Raw genomic sequence first — 23,525 nt, 5'->3', positions numbered from 1 at the left:
TTTCAAATTGAAATCTCAAATAGTTCACAGATCCATCAAGCATTTTATCAGCAATTTTTGAAACAGATAAGAGACTGAATTTCAAGTTAGGCACATATCTGACTTCATTCAAGGTCAACAAACTCCCATTTTCAAATTTCAGATAGACATCTCCTTTTCCCAAAATATCACACTTTTGACCATCAGCCAAGGCCACATGGCCAGAGTTTACAGACACCAAATTTTGAAACATGTGTTTGAAAGGTGTTACATGAAAAGTGCAGCCAGAGTCAATCAACCACTCATTACATTTAACAGATTTTGACACATCATTGGAGTAGTTTATGTACTGATAATCAAGTTCATGCACCATGTAGACACTATCTTCCTCATACACATTATTAGCATGCTGTTTTGGTTTATTTGGGACAAAGTTCTTATTCTTCTTAGGCATTTTGCACCTATTGATAAAGTGACCAGGTTTACCACAATTCCAACAAACCTTTCTGGGCTTTTGATCAAAAGTCTGATTTCTATTCTGATTAGGAGCAAAATTGGGCCCTTTTTCTTCTCTCTGTCTGTCAGGAGCAGGATATTTAACATCATTAGAGGACTGACCCTTATTGAAACTTTGAATAGGGTTTCTCTGCTCATTTTTGTTTACAAACATCACTTCACCATGCATAGTTTTAGGTTTCTGAAACTTTAGTTCACTTTCTTTAGCCTTTAAACCATTCACAATCATTTCACAAGTTACTTTAGACCCACCATACTTTAATGCAGACTTGACTTCAGCAAATGTCTCAGGGATGGATCCTAACAGAATTTGAGGAGCATATTTTTCAATATTATCATCTCCAGCCAGTTTCAAATCTTGGAGCAATTTATTAAAATCATCCATATTAGAATCAACATCTTTAGAGGTGTCCATTTGAAATGACATGAACTGATTTTGTAAAGACCATGCAAGAGTTTCAGAGGATGCAGAATATAGAGAGGTCAATTCATCCCATAAATCTTTAGCACTCTTATGGTGAGATACCTTCCTTACCACAGAACTACTCAAATTCAACAGGATAGTGGCCCTTGCATTATCATTTAAATCCCTAAGTTTTTCATCAGCAGTATTTTTATCATATCTGTTCACAATAGCTTTATTAACCTTTTCTTTCACTAAGATGCATTCAATCTTGGTTTTCCAGTCCTGGAAGTCATCCCTACCATTGAAGGGAACCATATGCACAGTATTCATGATGAATGTAGCACTTAAGCAAGACAGAGCACAAAAACACAAGATCACCAATCACACAGCAAAAAATGGTCAATAAGACCACAAGGAGACAACAACCGGGGTTAAAGAGCAGTGGAGAGCCCAGTTCTCAGCACAGGTTGACCTGTGGAGCAAGGAGTCACACTGGTCACCTCAGAGGCTCCAACAATGACTATCTCAGTCAAAAGCAGGGCAAACCTCTCAATCCAAGAGAGATTTTTCAGAACAACAGAAACACCAGAGAGATCAGAACATCAGCAGAAGACAGCAAAGAAAACGAGGCACTCACAGCCAATCTAGATAATCCCATTTCTCCCTTGATTTCCAGGGTAATCGCACGAGGAGACTCCTTTAAAGGAGAATTGACAAACATGGTTTTCGTACCTCAATATCGCATGAATTGTTGTCATTTTCCCCCATGAATTGATTGCTAATATGTGTTTGTATCCCAATTTTGAGTTTTGTTGAATTTTGATTCCTTGGTGTAGTTTTGGAGTGATTTCAGGGAAAATCAAAGATTAATTGGAGGATTTTGAAGACATGAGATCGAAGTACGTATCGATAGGAATTCGTGAGCGCAAACGGTGACCAAATCCGAGTCCGGACGAGGGAGAACGGAGCCGAACAAGCGGACTGCGCATAAAGCCCAGGCACCCGCGGTCCGGGCCGCGGCCACGGGCCCGACCGCGGGCCTCTGCTCCAAAATTGCCCAGTAACCCGCGGTCCGGGCCGCGGCCACGGGCCCGACCGCGGGCCTCTGCTCCAGAGCAGTCCAGAATGTTTTTTACAGTCACCCGCGGTCCGAGCCGCGGCCGCGGCCCATGACCGCGGCCTCCCCTGCTTCCAGCCGCGTTTTCAACCGCGGTTCATGCCGTGACCGCGGGGAAGAGGCGGGGATCCGCCTTTTGGTGGGCCCAGACGTGATTTTTAGCCCAAAACTCCATTTTTCCCCTCTTTTCTCATATCATTCACCACACACACCCACTTCATCTTCCCCAACACTCCAATTCCAAACCCTAGCCTTCATCTCTACCATTTTTCTCTCTTTCACACACAAAAACAACACCAAAATCAAATAAAGAAGGGGAAGACTTGGAAAGGAGCTCATCAAGACTACATGATTGAAGATCAAGATTATAGGATTTGTCTATGAATCTCTATCTCTCTATATCTTTATTTATGTTTTCTTATGACTTGAGATTTGCTTTTATTATGAATATGCTTGGCTAAAATCTCTTATCTTAGGGATTAGATTAGATGGATTTGTAATGGATTGATTTCTTTGTTCAATATATATCTTGATTGTGCTTATTGTTGTCTTTTCAAGTCCTAGATTTATCTCTTGTGTGATTGGTTGGCCACCTTTTGTGCATTTCTAATTTGTGATTTGAATCGGGAGAGGATAATTACAATAGATTAGGAGTTTGATACATATCATCTCAATGAACCGGGAGGTTGAGAGTTGGGTGAGGGCTTGTTGATCCTTTGTGCTCTTGGGAGTTATAGGTTAGAAATTGACCGGGGACGGCAATTATGACCCGTAATCTACTGTTTTAGTCGTCCGGGAGGGGGCTAAAGCTAGTGGGGAGATCGCCCTAGATAAGTAGGCCATATCAAGATTTAAATTGATTTAGATTGAAGTTCATTACGATCTATCGAAATCTAGTCCCTAGGATAACTTTCATTCAAGTCATTCCCCAATTTATTCACTAAGTTTATGTTATTGTTATTTACTTTTCTTGCTTTATTTAGTTTTGTTTTAGTTATCAACACCTCTTGAACTTTGGTTGTCTAAATAGATTAAAAACAACTTATTAATAGTGTAAAGAAGTTTAAATTCACCAATCCTTGTGGAATACGACCTTGCTTCCCTTATATTGCAACTACACCGTATACTTGCGGCGTGGTGAAAATAATAGCGAACAAGTTTTTGGCGCCGTTGCCGGGGATTGGTTGAGTTTTTACTTTTGATATCGTGAAAAGTTGTTTTTATCTAATTTAGATATTGTTTTTATGTTTGTTTATTTATATGTTTATTTGTTTTTGTTAGAGAAAATTGCTCCACAACCGTAAAAGCGGCACCAAAAATGGATGATGGAAGGAATGAGTTGGTTGAGCAACTCCAACTACAATTGGCGTTGATGCAACTTAAGTTGCGTGTTTTGGAAGCCAAAAGAAATTGTAGGCAACCAATGATCCAAAAAGCCTTCCAACCAACACCTTCCTATGGTGACTTTTATGACATGGGGTGCAATGCCATGGAGTGGCAATCACCATTGGAGTATGAGGACCATTTCAATAGTTGGAATTATGAAATTTCTTATTCCACTCAAGAAGGCTTCCAAGGGGGAAATCGATACTATCAAGAGGAGAAATCAAATTCAAAAGACGATCTCCTTCAATGCTTCATAGCTACACAAGCTTGGATAGAAAAAAGTCTAGCAAAATCGGAGGTTATACTAGAAGAGCAAAGAAGGTCTTTGGCTACCACTATGGAAAATCAAAAGCGAATTGATGATTTGTGTATGACCATTAGCCTTCAAAATGGAACCTTGTATGAGGAACCAATGCCAATGCTAAGTGAAGAGCCTCAAGAAGTTGAAGAAAAGTATGAAGAAGATGAGGATCAATTCTCCAAACCCCTTGAAGTCGAGAGCCCAACTTTTCCGACACAACCTCTTCAATTCCAAAAAGATGAAGATTTCACAAGCTTTAAAGAAAGCAAAGTCAAAAATTTTGTCGATCCTTACCTCGACACGGGCGATTCTATGAAGGCTTGCTTCTTTCACTTTTATTTATCTTCATCTTTTGATTTATCTAATAAGGAATTGTTTGAGTGTTGTGGTACTTTAGATGGTGAACGAGATTACCATGACGCCCGTGATGTCTCAAGAATTGCAAAGCCACCATATTTTTGGGTCGCGGTGGATGGAGCATACAAATTTGATGAGAAATGGCCACCGCCTAAGCCTCCACCTTCCTTGTGAGTACGAGACAAGTAGCCATTTTCTTCTTCTTCGGCCAAATTTATTTCTCCTTTGTGTGAAATAAGTTTGGGGGGAGGGTGAAGACGGGTTACTTATCTCATTTATCCGTTGTTTATTTATTTTATTTTTTTTTTGTTTAGTTACTTTAGTTTAGTTATTTTACAATAATTAGTTTTGTCTATGTTTTTGAGCTTTTCCTTGTCTTTTATTTTTGAGCTTGATTGTTGAAAAACATGAGTTGGATGAAATGTGTGTTGGGCTTATGATATGAATGTTGTTTTTGAAAAGAATTTGTTGTGTTTCACTTGTTGATTTTGCATGTAGAGTTTGAACTTGTGACAAATGAGCTAAATGTTGTACCTCCAAGAACTTGAAAACGAAAATGAGCTTGTGAGAATTGAGCCTTTGATTGTCATACATTTACAATCTCATTTTGTTCTTGAGTGTAAATCATTTGAGCATGTGTGTTGATCTCTAGAACTTGCCATGAGTCCTCTCTTGAAAATAAAAGTAGATGTGTTGTTAATATTGAAGTGATTTAAGGCCATCCTTGTTAGCCACTTGACTTAAATTGTGTCCAAATTCTCATATGATCCTAGTTTACCCTCTTTATGCCTTGTAGCATTTCTTTGAATTAACCAATGATGGGTAGAACTTAGATTGTTAGTGGTTACTTTGATAAAAATGTTTGGGAAATGATTGAAATTGCTTATCAAGCTTTGATTGAGTGAAAATCACTAGTTCCCTATGAGCTTAAAAAGAAAAAGAAAAAAAAAAGAAAAAAAAATAAAAATGAATGTGAATAAAAGAGCATAAAGGGGAGTGATTTGCCTTTTGAATCATATCATGATAAGTATCACTAAGGGTGAAAAGAAGAAATGTGGGGATATTGGTTTTTGATTGATTAGAAAAGAGAAATGGTGAATTTGAATTGTTCATTGTGATTGTTAGATTGTGGGATATGAGTCATTTGCCTAAAAACACCTCACCTCACCAAAGAGCCCTCATTACAACCTTATGAAAGCCCTTGTTGATCATTATTTATAACACATTGAAGTATAGAGAGTTAGGATAAATGGCAAGCCTATGGTAGATTGCATACATGATTCAATTTGAGTGCAAACACGTCCAATCTAAACACTTGAGAGTTGAGTGCATCATTGAAACATCCACATTTGTGAGGATTCAAGTTTAGAGGCTATAATGTTGAACTCATTATCACTTGTGACTTCTTGGAATGCATTTCTACTTGTGATACACTTTTTAAAGATTTTTGAAAAATTTGAAGCCCTTGAAATGACACCAATTCATTCTCACATGTTTGTTATCTTTTATTTCTCTTCTCTTTGTTGTTTGGGGACAAACAACGCTTTAAGTTTGGGGGGGTTGACAAACATGGTTTTCGTACCTCAATATCGCATGAATTGTTGTCATTTTCCCCCATGAATTGATTGCTAATATGTGTTTGTATCCCAATTTTGAGTTTTGTTGAATTTTGATTCCTTGGTGTAGTTTTGGAGTGATTTCAGGGAAAATCAAAGATTAATTGGAGGATTTTGAAGACATGAGATCGAAGTACGTATCGATAGGAATTCGTGAGCGCAAACGGTGACCAAATCCGAGTCCGGACGAGGGAGAACGGAGCCGAACAAGCGGACTGCGCATAAAGCCCAGGCACCCGCGGTCCGGGCCGCGGCCACGGGCCCGACCGCGGGCCTCTGCTCCAAAATTGCCCAGTAACCCGCGGTCCGGGCCGCGGCCACGGGCCCGACCGCGGGCCTCTGCTCCAGAGCAGTCCAGAATGTTTTTTACAGTCACCCGCGGTCCGAGCCGCGGCCGCGGCCCATGACCGCGGCCTCCCCTGCTTCCAGCCGCGTTTTCAACCGCGGTTCATGCCGTGACCGCGGGGAAGAGGCGGGGATCCGCCTTTTGGTGGGCCCAGACGTGATTTTTAGCCCAAAACTCCATTTTTCCCCTCTTTTCTCATATCATTCACCACACACACCCACTTCATCTTCCCCAACACTCCAATTCCAAACCCTAGCCTTCATCTCTACCATTTTTCTCTCTTTCACACACAAAAACAACACCAAAATCAAATAAAGAAGGGGAAGACTTGGAAAGGAGCTCATCAAGACTACATGATTGAAGATCAAGATTATAGGATTTGTCTATGAATCTCTATCTCTCTATATCTTTATTTATGTTTTCTTATGACTTGAGATTTGCTTTTATTATGAATATGCTTGGCTAAAATCTCTTATCTTAGGGATTAGATTAGATGGATTTGTAATGGATTGATTTCTTTGTTCAATATATATCTTGATTGTGCTTATTGTTGTCTTTTCAAGTCCTAGATTTATCTCTTGTGTGATTGGTTGGCCACCTTTTGTGCATTTCTAATTTGTGATTTGAATCGGGAGAGGATAATTACAATAGATTAGGAGTTTGATACATATCATCTCAATGAACCGGGAGGTTGAGAGTTGGGTGAGGGCTTGTTGATCCTTTGTGCTCTTGGGAGTTATAGGTTAGAAATTGACCGGGGACGGCAATTATGACCCGTAATCTACTGTTTTAGTCGTCCGGGAGGGGGCTAAAGCTAGTGGGGAGATCGCCCTAGATAAGTAGGCCATATCAAGATTTAAATTGATTTAGATTGAAGTTCATTACGATCTATCGAAATCTAGTCCCTAGGATAACTTTCATTCAAGTCATTCCCCAATTTATTCACTAAGTTTATGTTATTGTTATTTACTTTTCTTGCTTTATTTAGTTTTGTTTTAGTTATCAACACCTCTTGAACTTTGGTTGTCTAAATAGATTAAAAACAACTTATTAATAGTGTAAAGAAGTTTAAATTCACCAATCCTTGTGGAATACGACCTTGCTTCCCTTATATTGCAACTACACCGTATACTTGCGGCGTGGTGAAAATAATAGCGAACAAGAATCCAGACGAACTGGACCAAATGCAAGGGAGACCTAACTTGGCTTTGAATGCCAAGGGTTTATCGAGATTTCAGACAACACGCGGAAGCACAAAAGAAAACAGGATCGCAAGATACCAAAAAACATGCAAAAGAGAAGAGCAGCAGGCAACACCAATCCTAAAGTCTAGGAGTTTCAGGGTGCAAGCCAATTTACCAGTGCCGAACTCTTCCTGGGGGAAGAGCTGGTCTTACCCTTTCCTTGCTCGTCGGGAGCGAATCGGCGCAGCCAAAGGGCGGCGGGGTGGGAAGGATGTGTTCGGAGGGTGCCCTGGCTAGGTCACCGTGGCTCTGATACCACTGTTGGGTATCTTCGTCTAGCCAGGGTTGCACCGCTTGGTTCCCGAACCTCCTGTCTTCCCCACTTCGTGCTCAAGCACTTCAATCCTCTGTTCTTCTTTTCTTCTCTTCACTGCTTCTCCTCTCTTGACTTCAGATCTGCACAACAGAAAAAGAAGCAAAGAAAGAGGTACAAGAGAAATCAAATAACAAGAGGTGGAGTTCAGAGATTGGGGAAAAAGTGTCCTCGGGACACGGTGGGGCTCAGATTTTCCCCAGAACTCGGCAACCCTTCCGGCAGCAGTTCGATCAAGACCAGATGGTGGATATGGAGCAGCTTCTCAGATCTCAGCAGAGCCACCAACAGCAGGAGCCAAGTTCAGAACTCCGGCGGCTCAGATCTTCTTAGGTAACCACCAAACAGGGCTCCGATGGTCAGGAAAGCCCGGTGATACCACCACCCACGCAGGGAATCCCGTATTATCAAGGAATTAACCACAAAAGGAATAGCAGAGCCTCTTTGTCCTTAATACTACGTTATCCCAACATGAGAGAGCATCAGGGATTTAAGGAGAGCAGCAGCAACGGAAGGGTGAAACGCCATTGAAGGCGCTGGAGAAAACAAGGCAAAAGGGCGGTGGAAGGTGGAGGAGCCGAGGAATTGGGGAGAGAGAAAAAAGGGAAAGGGAAGCGGCGCTGAGTGAAGTGAGAGAGAGAGTGGGGCTCGGGTGGGGTATATCTGAGGGTGAGTGGGCTAGGGTTTGAGAATGGGCCAGGAGAAGAGGGAGGGCTTGGTTCTGGGCTTAAGTGATGGCCCAGAAAAAGAAAGAGAAGATAAATGAGAAATGGGCCAACCTCACAGATTCAAATTTATTTTCATTAAAGTTAGTGAAACGACGTCGTTTTCATCAAAACGATGCAGTAATAGGGCTCAGTGAAACGACGCCGTTCTTATTCGTCCTCCGACTGAGACACGCTAGACTCATGATTGCCTCCTCAGCGTTAAGTTAGCTGAAATAGCTCGTCGTGAAAAAAAATAACCAATCATAGTTTTTAATTCCAATTTTAAAAGTCGTGGGAAAAAATAATTTTGATGAAACTTCATGAATTTAGAGGCAATTTTAATTTTAATCGTATTGAATTAGTTATTAAATTTTACTAAACTATGTTGGAACTTTAAATGAGATGATTGTACAAAATATAAATTTAGTATTTAATTTGAAACAAATTAAAGTTTAGTAATCAATTTGATATAAATATCACAATTTAGTAATATTATTTTATAAAATGGTAAGTGATTGCAAATAAAGGAGATTTAAGACCGATGACAATGGAGAGATTTTAAAGTCTCACATATAATATAATAGAGGCCATTTTTTTATTATACACAAATATTTACTATTTCTATTACAATTACACCTCACAAATCACTAAATTACATCACATCCTAATTAGAGTTATATAGGTAAATGATTATATATATATATATAGGGGACGGCTAAAATAAAAACACTTCTTAAAATATAAAATATAAACAATTTTCAGCCCTTAGATCATCAAGATCTACGGTTGATTCGTAACCTTGTTGGATGAATTCGTGGTCCTGGATTCGAATCTCAATGGTAGCAAAAATTTATTTTTCACAGTTCGTAACCATGTTGGATGAATTCGTAACCCTGTTGGATAAAATTCGTACATTAAAAAACGTTTATATTTATATTTTAAGAAGTGTTTTTACTGTAGCTCTCCCCTATATATATATATATATATATATATATATATATATATATATATATAGGGAGGGCTAAAATAAAAACATTTCTTAAAATATAAAATATAAACAATTTTCAGTCCTTAGATCATCAAGATCTACGGTTGATTCGTAAATTGCAATCCTATTGGATGAATTTGTGGTCCTGAGTTCGAATCTCAAAGGTAACAAAAATTTATTTTTCACAATTCGTAACCCTGTTGGATGAATTCATACGTGTTCTACATAAAATTCGTACATTGAAAAACGTTTTTATTTTTATTTTAAGAAGTGTTTTCACGGTCGCCCTTCCCATATATATATATATATATATACATGGACGGATCCAGAATTTTTGTATTGTGGGGGCTCAAAATAATTTTAAGGGCGTGTTTATTTTTTATCCCTCTAAAAGGATAATATCATGAGATATAAATTTATATCACTTAAAGTAGAGACCATATTTTTATATCTTATTTGGTTTGAATGATAATATATTTATACACTCACTGCTCATAAAAGTTTCCTTATGTATAAAATTATCTCTTTTTCAATGAAAAATGCGTCGGCAGGAAATTTATACCATCTAGTCAGATTTTTTATTACATCAAAATAAATAAGGTATAAGATAGTAATTAAATAGATCTTATCCATTCTTTATACCTCAAAGCAAATACACCCTAAATAATATATAATAATCCAAGTTTATTGGGGATTGAAAATTGAAAATTTTATTTATTTATTATATATTTTAATTAAACACACACACACACACACACACACACATATATATATATATATATATATATATATATATAGGGGAGGGCTAGAATAAAAACACTCTTAAGTGTATAAAATATAAATGATTTTCAGCCCTTAGATCATTAAGATCTACGGTTGATTCGTAACCCTGTTGGATGAATTCGTGGTCCTGAGTTCGAATCCCAAAGGTAACAAAAATTTATTTTTCACAATTCGTAACTCTGTTGGATAAATTCATACGTGTTCTACATATAATTCGTACATTAAAAAACGTTTATATTTTATACACTTAATAGTATTTTTATTCTAGCCCACCCCTATATATATATATATATATATATATATATAGAGAGAGAGAGAGAGAGAGAGAGAAAGAGCTAAGGTATAAACACTTCTTAAAATATAAATAAGAACTGGCTAAAATGTATGAATTCTATATAGAACACATATGAATTTACTGTGTAAATATACGAATTGCGAAAAATAATTTTTGTGCTACCTATGGAATTCGAACTCAGGACCATAATTCATCCAACAAGGTGATGAATTAACAACAGATCTTGATGATCTAAGGGCTAAAAATTATTCTTATTTTATATTCTAAGAGCATCACCAATGGAGAGCCAAGGGTGAGCTCTTAAATTTGTAAGGGTGGTCTCCGCCATTTAAGAGCCCACCTCCACTATGGGAGAGAGAGCCAACCCTTTGCTCTTAAATTTGTAAGGGGGGGCTCGGAAATAGAAGGTGCATAACACGCGCCCATCTTGCTACACTTTTGAGCCCGGAGCGTTGGAGAGGAGTGGGCTTGCGAGCCGCAGCCTCGGCAATTGGGGGGGAGGGACTCGCGAATTGGGAGGCTCGAGCCCAATTCCGAGCCTCCATTGTTGATGCTCTAAGATGTGTTTTTATTTTAGCTCATATATATATATATATATATATATATATATATATATATATATATATATATATATATATATATATATATATATATAGGGTGTGGTTCTAGAGAGAACTACATTATTTGTGAGAACGGGAGAACCATCAAATCTAATGCATTCACTGTAAAAATTAATGCATTCGCTGTTAAAATTAATGCACTCAAAAAAATAAAAAAAAATTGCTCCCTTCAGGATTCGAACCCAGGATCTGCATTCATCCAACAAGATGATGTATCCACCGTAGATCTTGATGATCGAATGGCTGAAAATGGTTCTCCGTTCTTTTTTTATTTATGGTTTTTTCCTGAACCTCTCCCTATATATATATATATATATAAACATTAATTGATTTATATTTTTGTAAATTATTTATTGATTAGTTAGTTGATAAATATTAATGTTAATTTTACTATATCATTTATAATTATAATTTAAAAATAGAAAATGGTTGTAAATAAAGGAGGTTTAAGAAAGATGGGAATGAAGAAATTTTAAAGTTTCATATAGAATGGAGACTATTTTCTTAAGACTCGTTTGTTACGAGTTATTAGTGTGTATAATATAACTATGACAATCTAATATCTTGTTTAGTAAGAAATTATATGAAACACTTTCCTCAAATATATATATATATATATATATATATATATATATATAGGGAGTGGTTCAAGAAAGAACTATAAATAAAAAAAGAAAGGAGAACCATTTTCAGCCATTCGATTATCAAAATCTACGTTGAATGTATCATCTTGTTGGATGAATGTAGATCCTGGGTTCGAATCTTGAAGGGAACAATTTTTTTATTTTTTTAGTGCATTAATTTTAACAGCGAATGCATTAATTTTTACAGTGAATGCATTAGATTTTATGGTTCTCACATTCTCACAAATAATGTAGTTATCTCTATAACCACACCCTATATGTGTGTATATATATATATATATATATATATATATATATATATATATATAGACACATACACACACGAAACACGCGACCATTTATAAATTTTAAAGGCCGATGAAATTATACAAATTTATGTGATTATTCATACCTCCTCTGAGGCGGCATGTATAATATCAATTTTAATTATAAAAGATATTAATTTACTATTAACTAAATTTTCTAATATTAATTAAAACTAGCCATAAATTAGTTTAATTATAAGATAATTTTTAAAAATTAATTTTTTTATATAATCTTACTACATCATATTAAATAATATATTAATATATTTTATCAAACATAATATTAATATGGCATATCATACAAAAAAATATTTCAATCAAAAACATCACACTCTTATCTTATACTAACAGGTATCAAACCAGTCTTCATTATATGAGATTTTTATTTTACTAAATTCTTTCGCTTAATAATAAAAGAATGATTACACTATTACAAACTCATACTAGGGCCAGGCCCAAGAAGCAAATGCAAAACCCATTGAAATGAGGAAGGAGTAAACCCTAGATTACTGAAATCACTATCCTTTATATATACGCCACAGATTCGATTGGAGCGCCGCTTTCCTACACCGCCGGAGAAAATGACGACCGGATTGAAGAAGAACCGCAAGAAGCGCGGTCACGTGAGCGCCGGACATGGTCGTATCGGGAAGCACCGCAAGCATCCCGGAGGTCGCGGAAATGCCGGAGGCATGCACCACCACCGCATCCTATTCGACAAGTATCACCCTGGCTACTTCGGCAAGGTCGGTATGCGATACTTCCACAAACTCCGCAACAAGTTCCACTGCCCGACCGTCAACATCGATCGCCTCTGGTCGCTGGTGCCGCAGGAGGTCAAGGACAAAGCAACCAAGGACAACGCGCCGCTCATCGACGTCACGCAGTTCGGCTACTTCAAGGTCCTGGGGAAGGGCTCGCTGCCGGAGGGTAAGCCGGTTGTCTTGAAGGCCAAACTGGTGTCGAAGAACGCGGAGAAGAAGATCAAGGAAGCTGGCGGCGCCGTCGTGCTCACTGCTTAGGGTTTGCTTTTAATTTTATGCATTCGTGACTGATGATTTCGCTAAGGGATTTTGAATATAAGGATTTTTCGTCATTGATTTTCTCTGTTTTCGCTTTGATTTTTGCGCTGCTGCTTATTTAATTTCCATTATTTTCCGTGATTGTTCTCCCCTATTTTCGATTCTCGTTGAAGATTTTTGTGCACAACATTTTAATTATCAATTCAATCTGGAAAATTCTAGCTCAACGGACCGGAGGTTCGATAACCCCGCTGATGCATCTCTCTGCTATATTCAATTCCTTTTACTATCATTTTTTGTTACACTTTTCTATTTTTGATTTTGTTTATTAAATTTACTTGCTTGGGCTAGTGTCGCCATCATATATGATACACACTATTCCTCAATAAGAGATGAAATAAATAGCAAAGATTGAAATAATAACGGGTAGCTTTTAACTGCAGTTCCTCATAATAAAATGTGCATTGCAATACTCCCTGCTTTCTTGAATAATATCTAGTCACTTCACTTATTGATTTATACTTAGGTTTGAATGTTTGATGGTTCCTTAATTTTCAAGCATCTGATAAAACAAATTACAGCAGAATTAAACGCAAGTATACTAAGCAACAAGTGGAACAAATTTTAATGAAAGATTATCATATGGGTGTGTGCAAGTTTAGACATTTTTCCTTTGAGATATTTCCTTGTGCAATGCAAAGGATAAGTTTGACGTCTTGTACTGTTTCAGATTGGTGTTATTTTCTTTGGGTCATCCCAAAACTTCTCGTATCTGTGTTGGTCCAAATGCTATTGTCACCTTCTTCTCGGCTTCATTCAGCCTTTTTGAAACAGTGAAGAAATCCTCGCACATTCTTTCTTCCCATATTTCATCATCTTTTTGACTTTTTCCATTCATTGAATCAGGTATCGCATGATGATACTATTGAAATTAATACTAGTATATAGCTTAAGTATATCAGATCTTAAATTTACATGTTTTCTCGTACTTGAAGGGAAGAAGTCTTAAAATTAAACCAGCACTTGATGAAGGCATAGTTTATGTATTTAATTATACAATATTAGAATTTTGATTAAGAGGGTGTTTGGCTAAGCTTATTTTAAAGAGATTATAAGCTCTTGGAGCTTATAAGATGTTTCAAGAGCTTATAAGATGTAATTGTCAAAGTGTTTAGATAATTGAGCTTATAAGCCAGAGAGAGAATTTTTAGTTAGAGAGAGAAAATCGAAGAAAAATGAAGTTGAATGATATATAATGAAAATAATAAATTATAGTTGAAAAATATTAGCAAAATGATTGTTGCATATGAGATTATAAAAAAATAGGTTGAGGTAGAGAAACTTATTTTTTGGCTTGGAACTTATTTTTGGAGCTTATAAGCTATTTGAGAGCTTATTTTGCCAAACACTTTGGAGGAGCTTATAAACTCAGCCAAACACCCTCTAAGTGCGCAAACTTTTTGTTAAAAATACTAATTTCCCAATATTGTGGGTGGGTGTTTTTTTAATTTAAAAAGATTTTAAAATTGTATTCCAGTCTGTTATACATAATTTTCATAATGTAAAGTTTGTTACGTTTGATTTTTCACTTATGTTATAATGAATTACTTTGAGAAGACGATACGTGAATTCAACATCATCGCTTGGCCGAAACAAAACACAGCCTATTTGAAAGGCAACAACTACAAGAGTGAAAAATATAAAGAAATAAGAATGAAAGCGTAAGCTAGCCCGTCCCTCCGAGAACACCCAATGGGGATGAGGGGATGAGGTTGAGCGCCTTGCATTTCCCCGGCCCGTTGCTCGTTGTATGCAACGCCTCGCCCAATGGTCCTCCTCCCCATCTCTTACTAGCAACGGCGCCGACACCTAGCCCCATAGAGAGCTCAGTCTCGTCTAAGGGCTTGAGCAATGAACCATTGCATTGCTTGTCTTTCATACACATTTTTGGAGTTTCCTTGTCTTTAGGGCATCTGACGATAAAATAGACAACGGTATATACATCATCAATTGAATTTAGGGATTGGTCTCTCTCTCTCTCTCCATATATTATAGACTATATTGGTTGGGGGTGCTTGAGCTCCCCCCAGTGTGTAGTACCTAGGGGTGTGGTGGTTGGTGGTGGCTCCACCTTCCACAGGCTTTCTTGAACGGTGGCGGCCTCTGTTGATATGGCGGTCACAGTACTTGTGATCAGCGAGTGCATCTCGTGAGCACCGCCATTTCTTGCCGTCTGTCCTCCGACACCTCCCCGGCTCGGGATCAGTCACTGTATCAATACAACCATCACACATCTTAGTTTAGGGAAGGAAGCTGTGTAGTAGCAAAGCTGTGTAAGAAAGAAACAACTCACGAGCATTTGGGCGTAGGAGGGAAAAGCAAGAGAATCCAGAATGTTCGAGAGCTTTCCTGATTGGATTAAGTAGATAGGAAGGTATGGGCACATTTGCAGTGATGTATTTGTAGATAAATGCTTGGTGTTCTAGCTCCATCCATTGTGATGGGGTGAATGGCCCATGCATACTTGTACACCCATAGCCTAAAAAATGTTTCAACTATATAACAAATACTATATACCAATTTTAACATCTCCAAATATTTTTTATGAGTCAAATTCACAAAAAAAAATCCCAATGTCATTAGTTGTTGGTGTTTACAGTTGCGCGACGTGGTTTGACAAATTATAATTGTATTTTGATGATAAAAAAAAAATGTTAAATTAAACAATTAACCCTTGAAAAAAAACAAGAAAGACAAGAGCCACTGTTGTTGCTTTGGTAGCGAGGGCAGGATTTGAAAGATGGGCAGCAAATATTTATAAGACAAGACTATCCAACTAGAACAGCAAAGCAAGACCCACATCACCAACCACCCCCCCAACTCAAATCTCAACTTCACACAAATAACTACAAAACTGAGAAATGATATTTATTACACATTTCTATTGGCAATTGCATAGATCTATGTCATCAATTTTTGCCACAAGGATTGCAAGAACCGCAATAAAGACACAATACTATACTACATATATATAAAGTAATGAATATGCTACATACTTATTGTAGACACCATTCATGAGTATCGCTAGCATTTAATCCACGTTAATATTATTTTTATGTTTATATATTTATTTTAATTTTATTATTTCATAAATTATTTATTTGTTAATAAACACGAGTTTTAAAAAAAGTTCATTGTTTAATTGTAGTGAAGAAGGTCCACAAACTAAAAACAAATGGTGATATAATGGGTTTAAGTGGTGGGTCTATTAATAACAATATAGTACTATATATTATTGAAAAACTTGTACTATAAAGTTGAATGGAAATATTTATTAAGTGAAATAAAACAAAAAATTATAGTTTTTTTGTAATTGATCACTAAATAAAAAATGGGTGGATCATTTTTTCACTTACAATGAACTAAATCATTTTCATTAAAACTTGTGGTGTTCCTATTTTTTGTGGACTCTGAGAGTAGTATTAAACACAATAAATGCACACTATTAAATAAAATATACTCTACCCGTCCACGATTTCTCTGTGAGATTCAAACTTCACTCACACAAATACCTACTATTTGTGAAAACGATATCGTGGACGGAGGGAGTACTACATATTCTTGTACAAAAATCATCATTTACAATTTACTGGAACTAATCTATCTGTATTTTTATCGAGATTTCGTTGTGTAATTAAAGTTAAAACTCCACCAAATTTGCAAAAGCTAGAGTTTTTAATTGTTGATATAAACAAATTGGCGCCATAGAAAATGACGTGATCAAGATTATTTATGCACACCGCGCGTTGGAGAAAAAGTAAAGGAAGAAAGCTAAGGCGTTTACAGACCTGATGAGTTTGTGAAAAACGGGAATGCGGCGGGCGGCGCGGAGAAGGCGAGCATTTGGGCAGTTGAAGCGGCGGCGGTGTTGGGCATCTCGCCGGCGCAAGAGGAAATCTTGGGCAGTTTAGCGGGCCGCAGGTCTGCGCATTCTGCGTTGAGGAATGCAGATCCGTACAATGTGAGCTTGCTGATGTCAGCATGGTTGGAAGGTGCAGTTGCTGAGAGTGAAGAGACCAAACTTTGAACCAACCGAGAATCCATAAAGAAAGTGTGCGGTGGAGATGTGATTATGGAGAGTTGCAGTTGCACAAGGAGATAGATGTTGTTTCGCACATTTTAAATTGTGTGTGTGTGTGAAGGTGATGCGTTTGGTTAGGAGACTTATGATAGAAAGAGGAGATGTCTGAAAGGTTTGGTACAAGCTAGTGAGTATTTCCTAGAACAAGAATGAATGCATACATTTTGTATATATATGAATAAATGTGTGATATAAATAGTGACATTCAATCCATGAACAAAAAATGGAAGCATAGTATTGTGTCATAATTAGTTGGCACATACACTACAAAGTAAGTACTACTACTACCTCTTAGAGCACCCGCATCGCGGGCTCCTCGAGCATCACTCGAGTAATGTACCATCCTCGAGCATGGCGTTGCAACTAATGTCTCCTCGAGTACTACTCGAGTAATCGGGTAGTACTCCAGCCTCAAATTAAAAAAAAATATATATATATTTTAATTTTCAATGGCTGTTTTTATTTTGTTTTTTTTTGTTTTTTTTATTTTATTAAAGTTTTATGTAATATTTAGGATTTTATAATTAATGCAATTTAAATTTGAAATAAATTGTGTTATTTAAATTTGAGCAATTAAATTTAAATGAAAAACATAAAATCAAAACTAATATTATCAAGTAGGCTATCAAGGAACCCCAATGCAGCACTACCTACTCAATAACACAAACACTATCAAGTAGGCTATCAAGGAACCCCCAATGCGGATGCTCTTAGTGGCAACGTTTTTTTGTAGGACAAATGGTATAATAACATATTCATATATATTGTTAATTTCAATTTTCAAGTGTTGGCACATGGACAATTTCGTTCAAAACCCTGAATTTAGCTATAATTCATTGAAATAATTTGGGTGGATAACTATTAAATGACAATGTCTGTAACTGACACTATCCTATTATATAACTAATACTGTATAAATGACACTATAACATTGTAAATGACACTGTGTATAATTGACACTATTTAGGATTATAAATGACATTTCATGTAATTGACACTATAATATTTTAGATGACATTATAAGATTAAAAATGATACTATAATATTTTAAAATGTTATAGTGTCAATTATATACAATGTTATTTATATAACCGAATAGTATCATTTATACGATTTGGGTTAGCATGCAGGTAGACATGGCCAAAAAAATCGGAACCGAGAATCGAACCTTGAAACCGGACCGTCGGGACGGTTCTGGAACCGGAACCGTGTCATACGGTTCCGAACCGAAACCGAAACGTCCAATTTCTTCAAACCGCCGGTTCCCTGTTCCGAACCAGAACCGAACCGTGGAACCGGTAACCGTGTTGAAATCGTGCTGAAACCGGGTTGGAACCGTGAACCGACGATTCCACGGTTAGAACCGGGAACCGTAGAACCGTCTGCAGAACCGTGGAACCGTCTGAGAACCGCTTATAAGTAAGGAAATATATAAGTATAACCAATTATTTACTTTATTATCAAATACATTTAAAATATTAATTTCTTATATTTTATGAGACGAACGGAGGGAGTTTATATCAGTAGCTCCATAGTGTTTATTATTTTGGGAACCGAATTATTTTGATTATAAATGGACGATCATGCGTGAGTTGTAAAAATACTTATGTCGTTAGTTGTTGATTAGTGGTATAGGTTAATAGTTATCAGTTAATTGCTTTTTTTAAAAAAATAGTAATCCGTTAATTAATCCATAGTGGACTTTGATTCTTTCGGGATACGTAGGCAACTCAATTATAACTTAAATGTTATAATTAAGTTCAAGTCCTATTTTCTTTATTTCTTTTTTTCTCTCTCCAATTACAAGTTGTAAACTAAGTTGCCTTAATTTTATTTTAGCATCCAAAAATTATAATTTGTAAATTGTATTATAAGAGTTGTAAGGTGTAACTCTGAATTATAAGTTCAATTTAAAAAATAAAGTATATGAAATTTATATTTTCTTGTGCCTTTTATTTTATTAAAGCAAATTTCATTAAATTTTACACAACAATATATATAAATCAATACAAATTACAATAAAAAGTAAAATAATAATAAAAAATATATATGGACGATTCTAACGGTTCGAACCGGAACCGCCGGTTCACGGTTTGGAACCGAAACCGTGAGGGTTATAATCCAGTTTCCGATTTGTTCCGGTTCCAGTTTTTGGAACCGGGAACCGACGGTTCCGGTTTCGGTTCGAACCGGGAACCGAACCGCGGCCACCTCAGTTTAGATCAGAATGCGGGTTAGGACTTGGGTGTGGGTCAACCCTGTTGTACCCAAATTTTTGTGAAAATTTAATGAGGGCCGATGCCACTTATAATATGTGACGTCTAATTAACATTTAATTCATATTATCATATTTATAAATGACATAAAAATCAAGTTCTATTATTCTTTTATTGATATCTTTGAATTAAAGAGGGAAATGAATAAATTAAATTTGTACCTTATAAATTTCCGATATCATTTATAATACATGAGTTATTAGAATAAAAATATTAATATAAAAGAAATATTGACGTGAACTAAAATATAAGTGATCCTCAAGAAAGGCGCTCCTCCTATAATTTCCCTACTTATTCTAGAATCTAGCGTCTAATGATACTTTGGTAAGTTAATATATATGCGTATATATTTCATTTATTCTTATTATGTTACAATTATTTGTATTTATTTTACTAAAAATGTGAATAAAATTTATTTGTTTAAATAGGGGTTAATTACGCCAAAAATCATGAACTATACCTCCATTTCCAACTTTTCCATGAACTTTTTTTTTATATAAAAAATTCTCTGAACTTAAAAGGTTGAACAATTTTTCCATGACTTTCAAGAATCCCCAAATTAAATGCTGACATGGCGACGCCGGCAGTGAATCAAAACGACGTCGTTTAGTTGGGGGATAAAACGATGTCGTTTTGAGCCCCAACCATGCCTCCTAGCCGGAAAATTCACTAGACGTCACCTGAATCAGATTTCCAGCCTCGGGTCTGTTGCAACGCCGCCGCAGCCTTCACGGTCCTAGCCCTAGGGTTTCGATTTGGGTGTGGGAGACGGAGGGAGGCGACGATGGCGCCGGTGTTCAAAGGCCAAGGCGGCGGCGACGTCTTTAATGGAGAAGCTAGGGCACGAGGTCTGTGGGAGAAGAAGAATTTCTGGTGGAGAATGAAGACCCTAGGCAGCGCAAACCCTAGAGAAGGGCGGCACGGCGGCGGCCGGATGAAGGCGGTGGTGCGAGGGGGATGAAGACCCTAGGCGACGCAAACCCAGATGAAGGCAGCGGATCTGGTGTGGTGGTGGGGGAAGGCAACGACGGCGGATCTGCTGTGGTGGTGGGGGAAGGCAGCGGAGGGGGCGACAGAGGGTGGCGGATCTGGTGGTGGTGGGGGAAGGCAACGGCGGCGGATCTGGTGTGGTGGTGGGGGAAGGCAGCGGAGGGCGACAGAGGGTGGCGGATATGGTGGTGGTGGTGGGGGAAGGCAACGGCGGCGGATCTGGTGTGGTGGTGGGGGAAGGCAGCGGAGGGCGACAGAGGGTAGCGGATCTGGTGGTGGTGGGGGAAGGCAACGGCGGCGGATCTAGTGTGGTGGTGGGGGAAGGCAGCGGAGGGGGCGACAGAGGATGGCGGATCTGGTGGTGGGGGGGTGGGGGAAGGCAACGGCGACGGATCTGATGTGGTGGTGGGGGAAGGCAACAGAGGGCGACAGAGGGTGAAGGCAACGGCGGCGGGAGGCAATAGAGGGTGGCAGATCTGGTGATGGTGGTGGAGAAGGGCGGCAGGGCGGCGGCAGAGGGCGACGGCAGAGGCGGGAGTCAGTGGGCAATGCCATGTCGGCGCCATGTCAGCTCGGAGCTTCACCGGAGCAAAAAAATATGGAAAAATTGTTCAACCCTTTAAGTTCAGAGAATTTTTGATTAAAAAAAAAAAAGTTCATGAAAAAATTGGAAATGGAGGTATAGTTCATAGTTTTTGATGATAACTTGTAGAGCGTTGCAAGTCTAGTAGTGTATAGTATTAAGAACTTAATCATCATTTAAAATTATCCTGATTTTTGGGTCATCTGATATTTTAAATAATGAGAAGGGTTATAAAAGAAAAAAAGAAACCGGTAGCGGTTGTTTTACTGGATGTATCAGCGTTTCCATGTGACAGTGCAAAATGGAGTAATTATCATTATAGTTTTCTAACTTATCCCACAATTTGAAAATGGAAGAATATGTATATGAAATATGACGCTTAGATCTGTGCGTTTATAACCCATTGATAATGATGGACCACAAATGAATAAATAAAGTTAGATTCTAAATATATATTTATATATATATATATATAGGGAGAGGTTCAAATAAGAACCACTAAATAAAATTAGAACGGAGAACCATTTTAAGCCATTCGATCATCAACAACAAAAAAATAACAACGCTATATATATATATATACACATATATTTATAACATAAAAGAACAAAAAAATAATATATTTATAACATAAAAAAACAAAAAAATAACAACGCTAGAAGAAGGGCTTGAACCTAGCCATTCGATCATCAACAACAAAAAAATAACAACGCTATATATATATATATATATATATATATATATATATATATATATACACATATATTTATAACATAAAAGAACAAAAAAATAATATATTTATAACATAAAAAAACAAAAAAATAACAACGCTAGAAGAAGGGCTTGAACCTTCGACCTTGTGGTTAACAGCCACACGCTCTAACCAACTGAGCTATTCCAGCAACTACATTTATTTTGAAAAATATACTTATTTTTTAGTTTATCTAATTTAAATATTGATGTTATAGATTTACATAGAATTGATACGTGTAGATTATTGTTTTGATCATTCGTTAAATTCACCAAATCTAGGAACTCTTGATCACATCATCTCAAGAATATTATTAATTTGAATTTTTGTCTCAATATATAGTTAGTTCTTCAAAACTTAGTTATAACAATTCTCTTGAAATTTCCCACATTATCCAACTTAGTTTGAGGTAACATTTGATTGGATTAGTATTAGCTTTCCTATACGGAGATTTCTTCAATCCTTAAGGTGGTTGCAACAACTTTTTTTTTCAACAAAGAGGTTGAAAATCTAGCTAATTAACCAATATAAAATATCGAGTTGAAAATAAATTATAAATCCAACTATTAAAAGTAGAATTCAAATCGCCCTAACTTTTGATGGGAAGATCTTTCATGATCCTCATGCCTCGTTCATCAAGTAGCCACCATTTATAGGATTTGATATGATAATCCCATATGTCTCTCGGATCCGGGCTTAAATTTATGCTTTTTAAAAATTAATCATACATATTAATTGTACTGTTGGGAACTTAATGAAATATTCTAGCCCTAGTTTTGATGATACCAAAATCTTTAAGTTTTCTTTGTAATAGACTAGAACCTTTCGAACTCAAGTGTTGGAGTTCATCTTCTAGTTGTTTAGTGTTCTGAAGACTGAAGGCCGGAGGAATGAAGAATGAAGAACGAAGGACTGAAGACTGAAGACTGAAGAACTCGACTGAAGTTGCATTTAAAGGCAGAGTCAAATACTGATATTTGACTAGAACGAGTTTCTCAATTGAAGAATCAGTTATGACTGATTCATCTAATGCTGGCTACGTGGAATTAGCGGACTGATACTAAAGTCAAGTTTCAGTTGACATTCTTCCTCAGACTGAAACTCCAACGTTAAAAGGAAGCCGCGCAATCAAAGTACAGCCGCATTAAATGCAGAGATGAAGAGGTTCGTCCTTTCTCTGCAGAGCATTCCTTTTTGGTGATTACCTTTTCAGAGGCGCCTTACCTCTTGTACCTGAGTAGCCGTTTCTCACCAAACAAGGAACCTCGAAGATTGAAGCCTCAGCAAAATTCGAATTACTCTCCAACGGGTGAATTCTTGAAGACCATCTCCGCCAACGGATCTATTCAAGACATTTCCTATAAATAGAGCTCGATGATCACTTTAATCTTCACCGATTCAAATACACAAGCTGAAACGCTGTCGAAATTGCAACTCAGTCAATCAAAGCCTTCCAAAGTTTGAATCGAAGAAGAGAATCACAAAGCCAAAATCAGTCCATTGCTGATTACTTATATTCTCTTAGAACCTTAGGCAAATATTGTTTATCCAAAGCCTAAGCTACTGATTACAGAGAGCCTGTTCTCTGTGATCTAGTTGGTAGTTTTTGAACCTCCTTTCAACTGAGCAAAAACAGTGTTTGAGTTGTGTGGAATTCAGACCAGTGTTCTGACTCCAGAGAGATCTTAGTGCCCAGTGCGCGCTAAGTGTGTTTGAGAAATCCAACTCAGTGTGTTGGTGCTGAAACGTGTGTTTTCAGTTCAAGGTTTGTTGTGCACCCGTAAGCATAAGCCCAGAGTGTTTGTCAGTGTGATCTACTGACCTTGGATGTAGGAATTG

The 23,525-nt window shown here is 37.2% G+C and overlaps 2 protein-coding genes and 1 non-coding gene across 3 annotated transcripts; 1 reads left to right on the top strand and 2 right to left on the bottom strand.

The window, feature by feature from the left end:
- Window positions 1-12,286: 12,286 nt before the first annotated feature.
- Window positions 12,287-13,019, top strand: LOC131010712 (60S ribosomal protein L27a-3-like). Its single transcript, XM_057938378.1, has one exon. It carries the CDS (start codon window positions 12,505-12,507, stop codon window positions 12,943-12,945), a length of 441 nt encoding a protein of 146 aa, XP_057794361.1. The 5' UTR covers window positions 12,287-12,504; the 3' UTR covers window positions 12,946-13,019.
- A 1,551-nt stretch (window positions 13,020-14,570) lies between these two features.
- LOC131010699 (growth-regulating factor 2-like) lies at window positions 14,571-17,259 on the bottom strand. Its single transcript, XM_057938361.1, has 4 exons — window positions 16,794-17,259; window positions 15,299-15,484; window positions 15,046-15,214; window positions 14,571-14,918 (listed from the first exon to the last, which is right to left on the bottom strand). Exons 1-4 carry the CDS (start codon window positions 17,047-17,049, stop codon window positions 14,672-14,674), a joined length of 858 nt encoding a protein of 285 aa, XP_057794344.1. The 5' UTR covers window positions 17,050-17,259; the 3' UTR covers window positions 14,571-14,671.
- Window positions 17,260-21,763: 4,504 nt separating this feature from the next.
- Window positions 21,764-21,837, bottom strand: TRNAN-GUU (transfer RNA asparagine (anticodon GUU)). The gene has a single exon. It is a non-coding gene; the product is annotated as a tRNA-Asn (tRNA).
- Window positions 21,838-23,525: the final 1,688 nt, after the last annotated feature.

This window comes from Salvia miltiorrhiza, chromosome 2 (genome assembly GCF_028751815.1).
Source record: "Salvia miltiorrhiza cultivar Shanhuang (shh) chromosome 2, IMPLAD_Smil_shh, whole genome shotgun sequence".
In the NCBI taxonomy this organism is placed as follows: domain Eukaryota; kingdom Viridiplantae; phylum Streptophyta; class Magnoliopsida; order Lamiales; family Lamiaceae; genus Salvia; species Salvia miltiorrhiza.
This window is presented reverse-complemented; position numbering and strand designations above follow the sequence as displayed.

Bases quoted from the DNA above. Each gene is read 5' to 3' on its own strand.
- LOC131010712 (XM_057938378.1), top strand. From the start codon at position 12,505: ATGACGACCGGATTGAAGAAGAACCGCAAGAAGCGCGGTCACGTGAGC.
- LOC131010699 (XM_057938361.1), bottom strand. From the start codon at position 17,049: ATGGATTCTCGGTTGGTTCAAAGTTTGGTCTCTTCACTCTCAGCAACT. The intron at 15,215-15,298 runs GTGAGTTGTTTC...GTATTGATACAG, and splicing joins CCTCCTACGCCCAAATGCTC to TGACTGATCCCGAGCCGGGG. The intron at 14,919-15,045 runs GTACTACACACT...TTTTATCGTCAG, and splicing joins ACCAACCACCACACCCCTAG to ATGCCCTAAAGACAAGGAAA.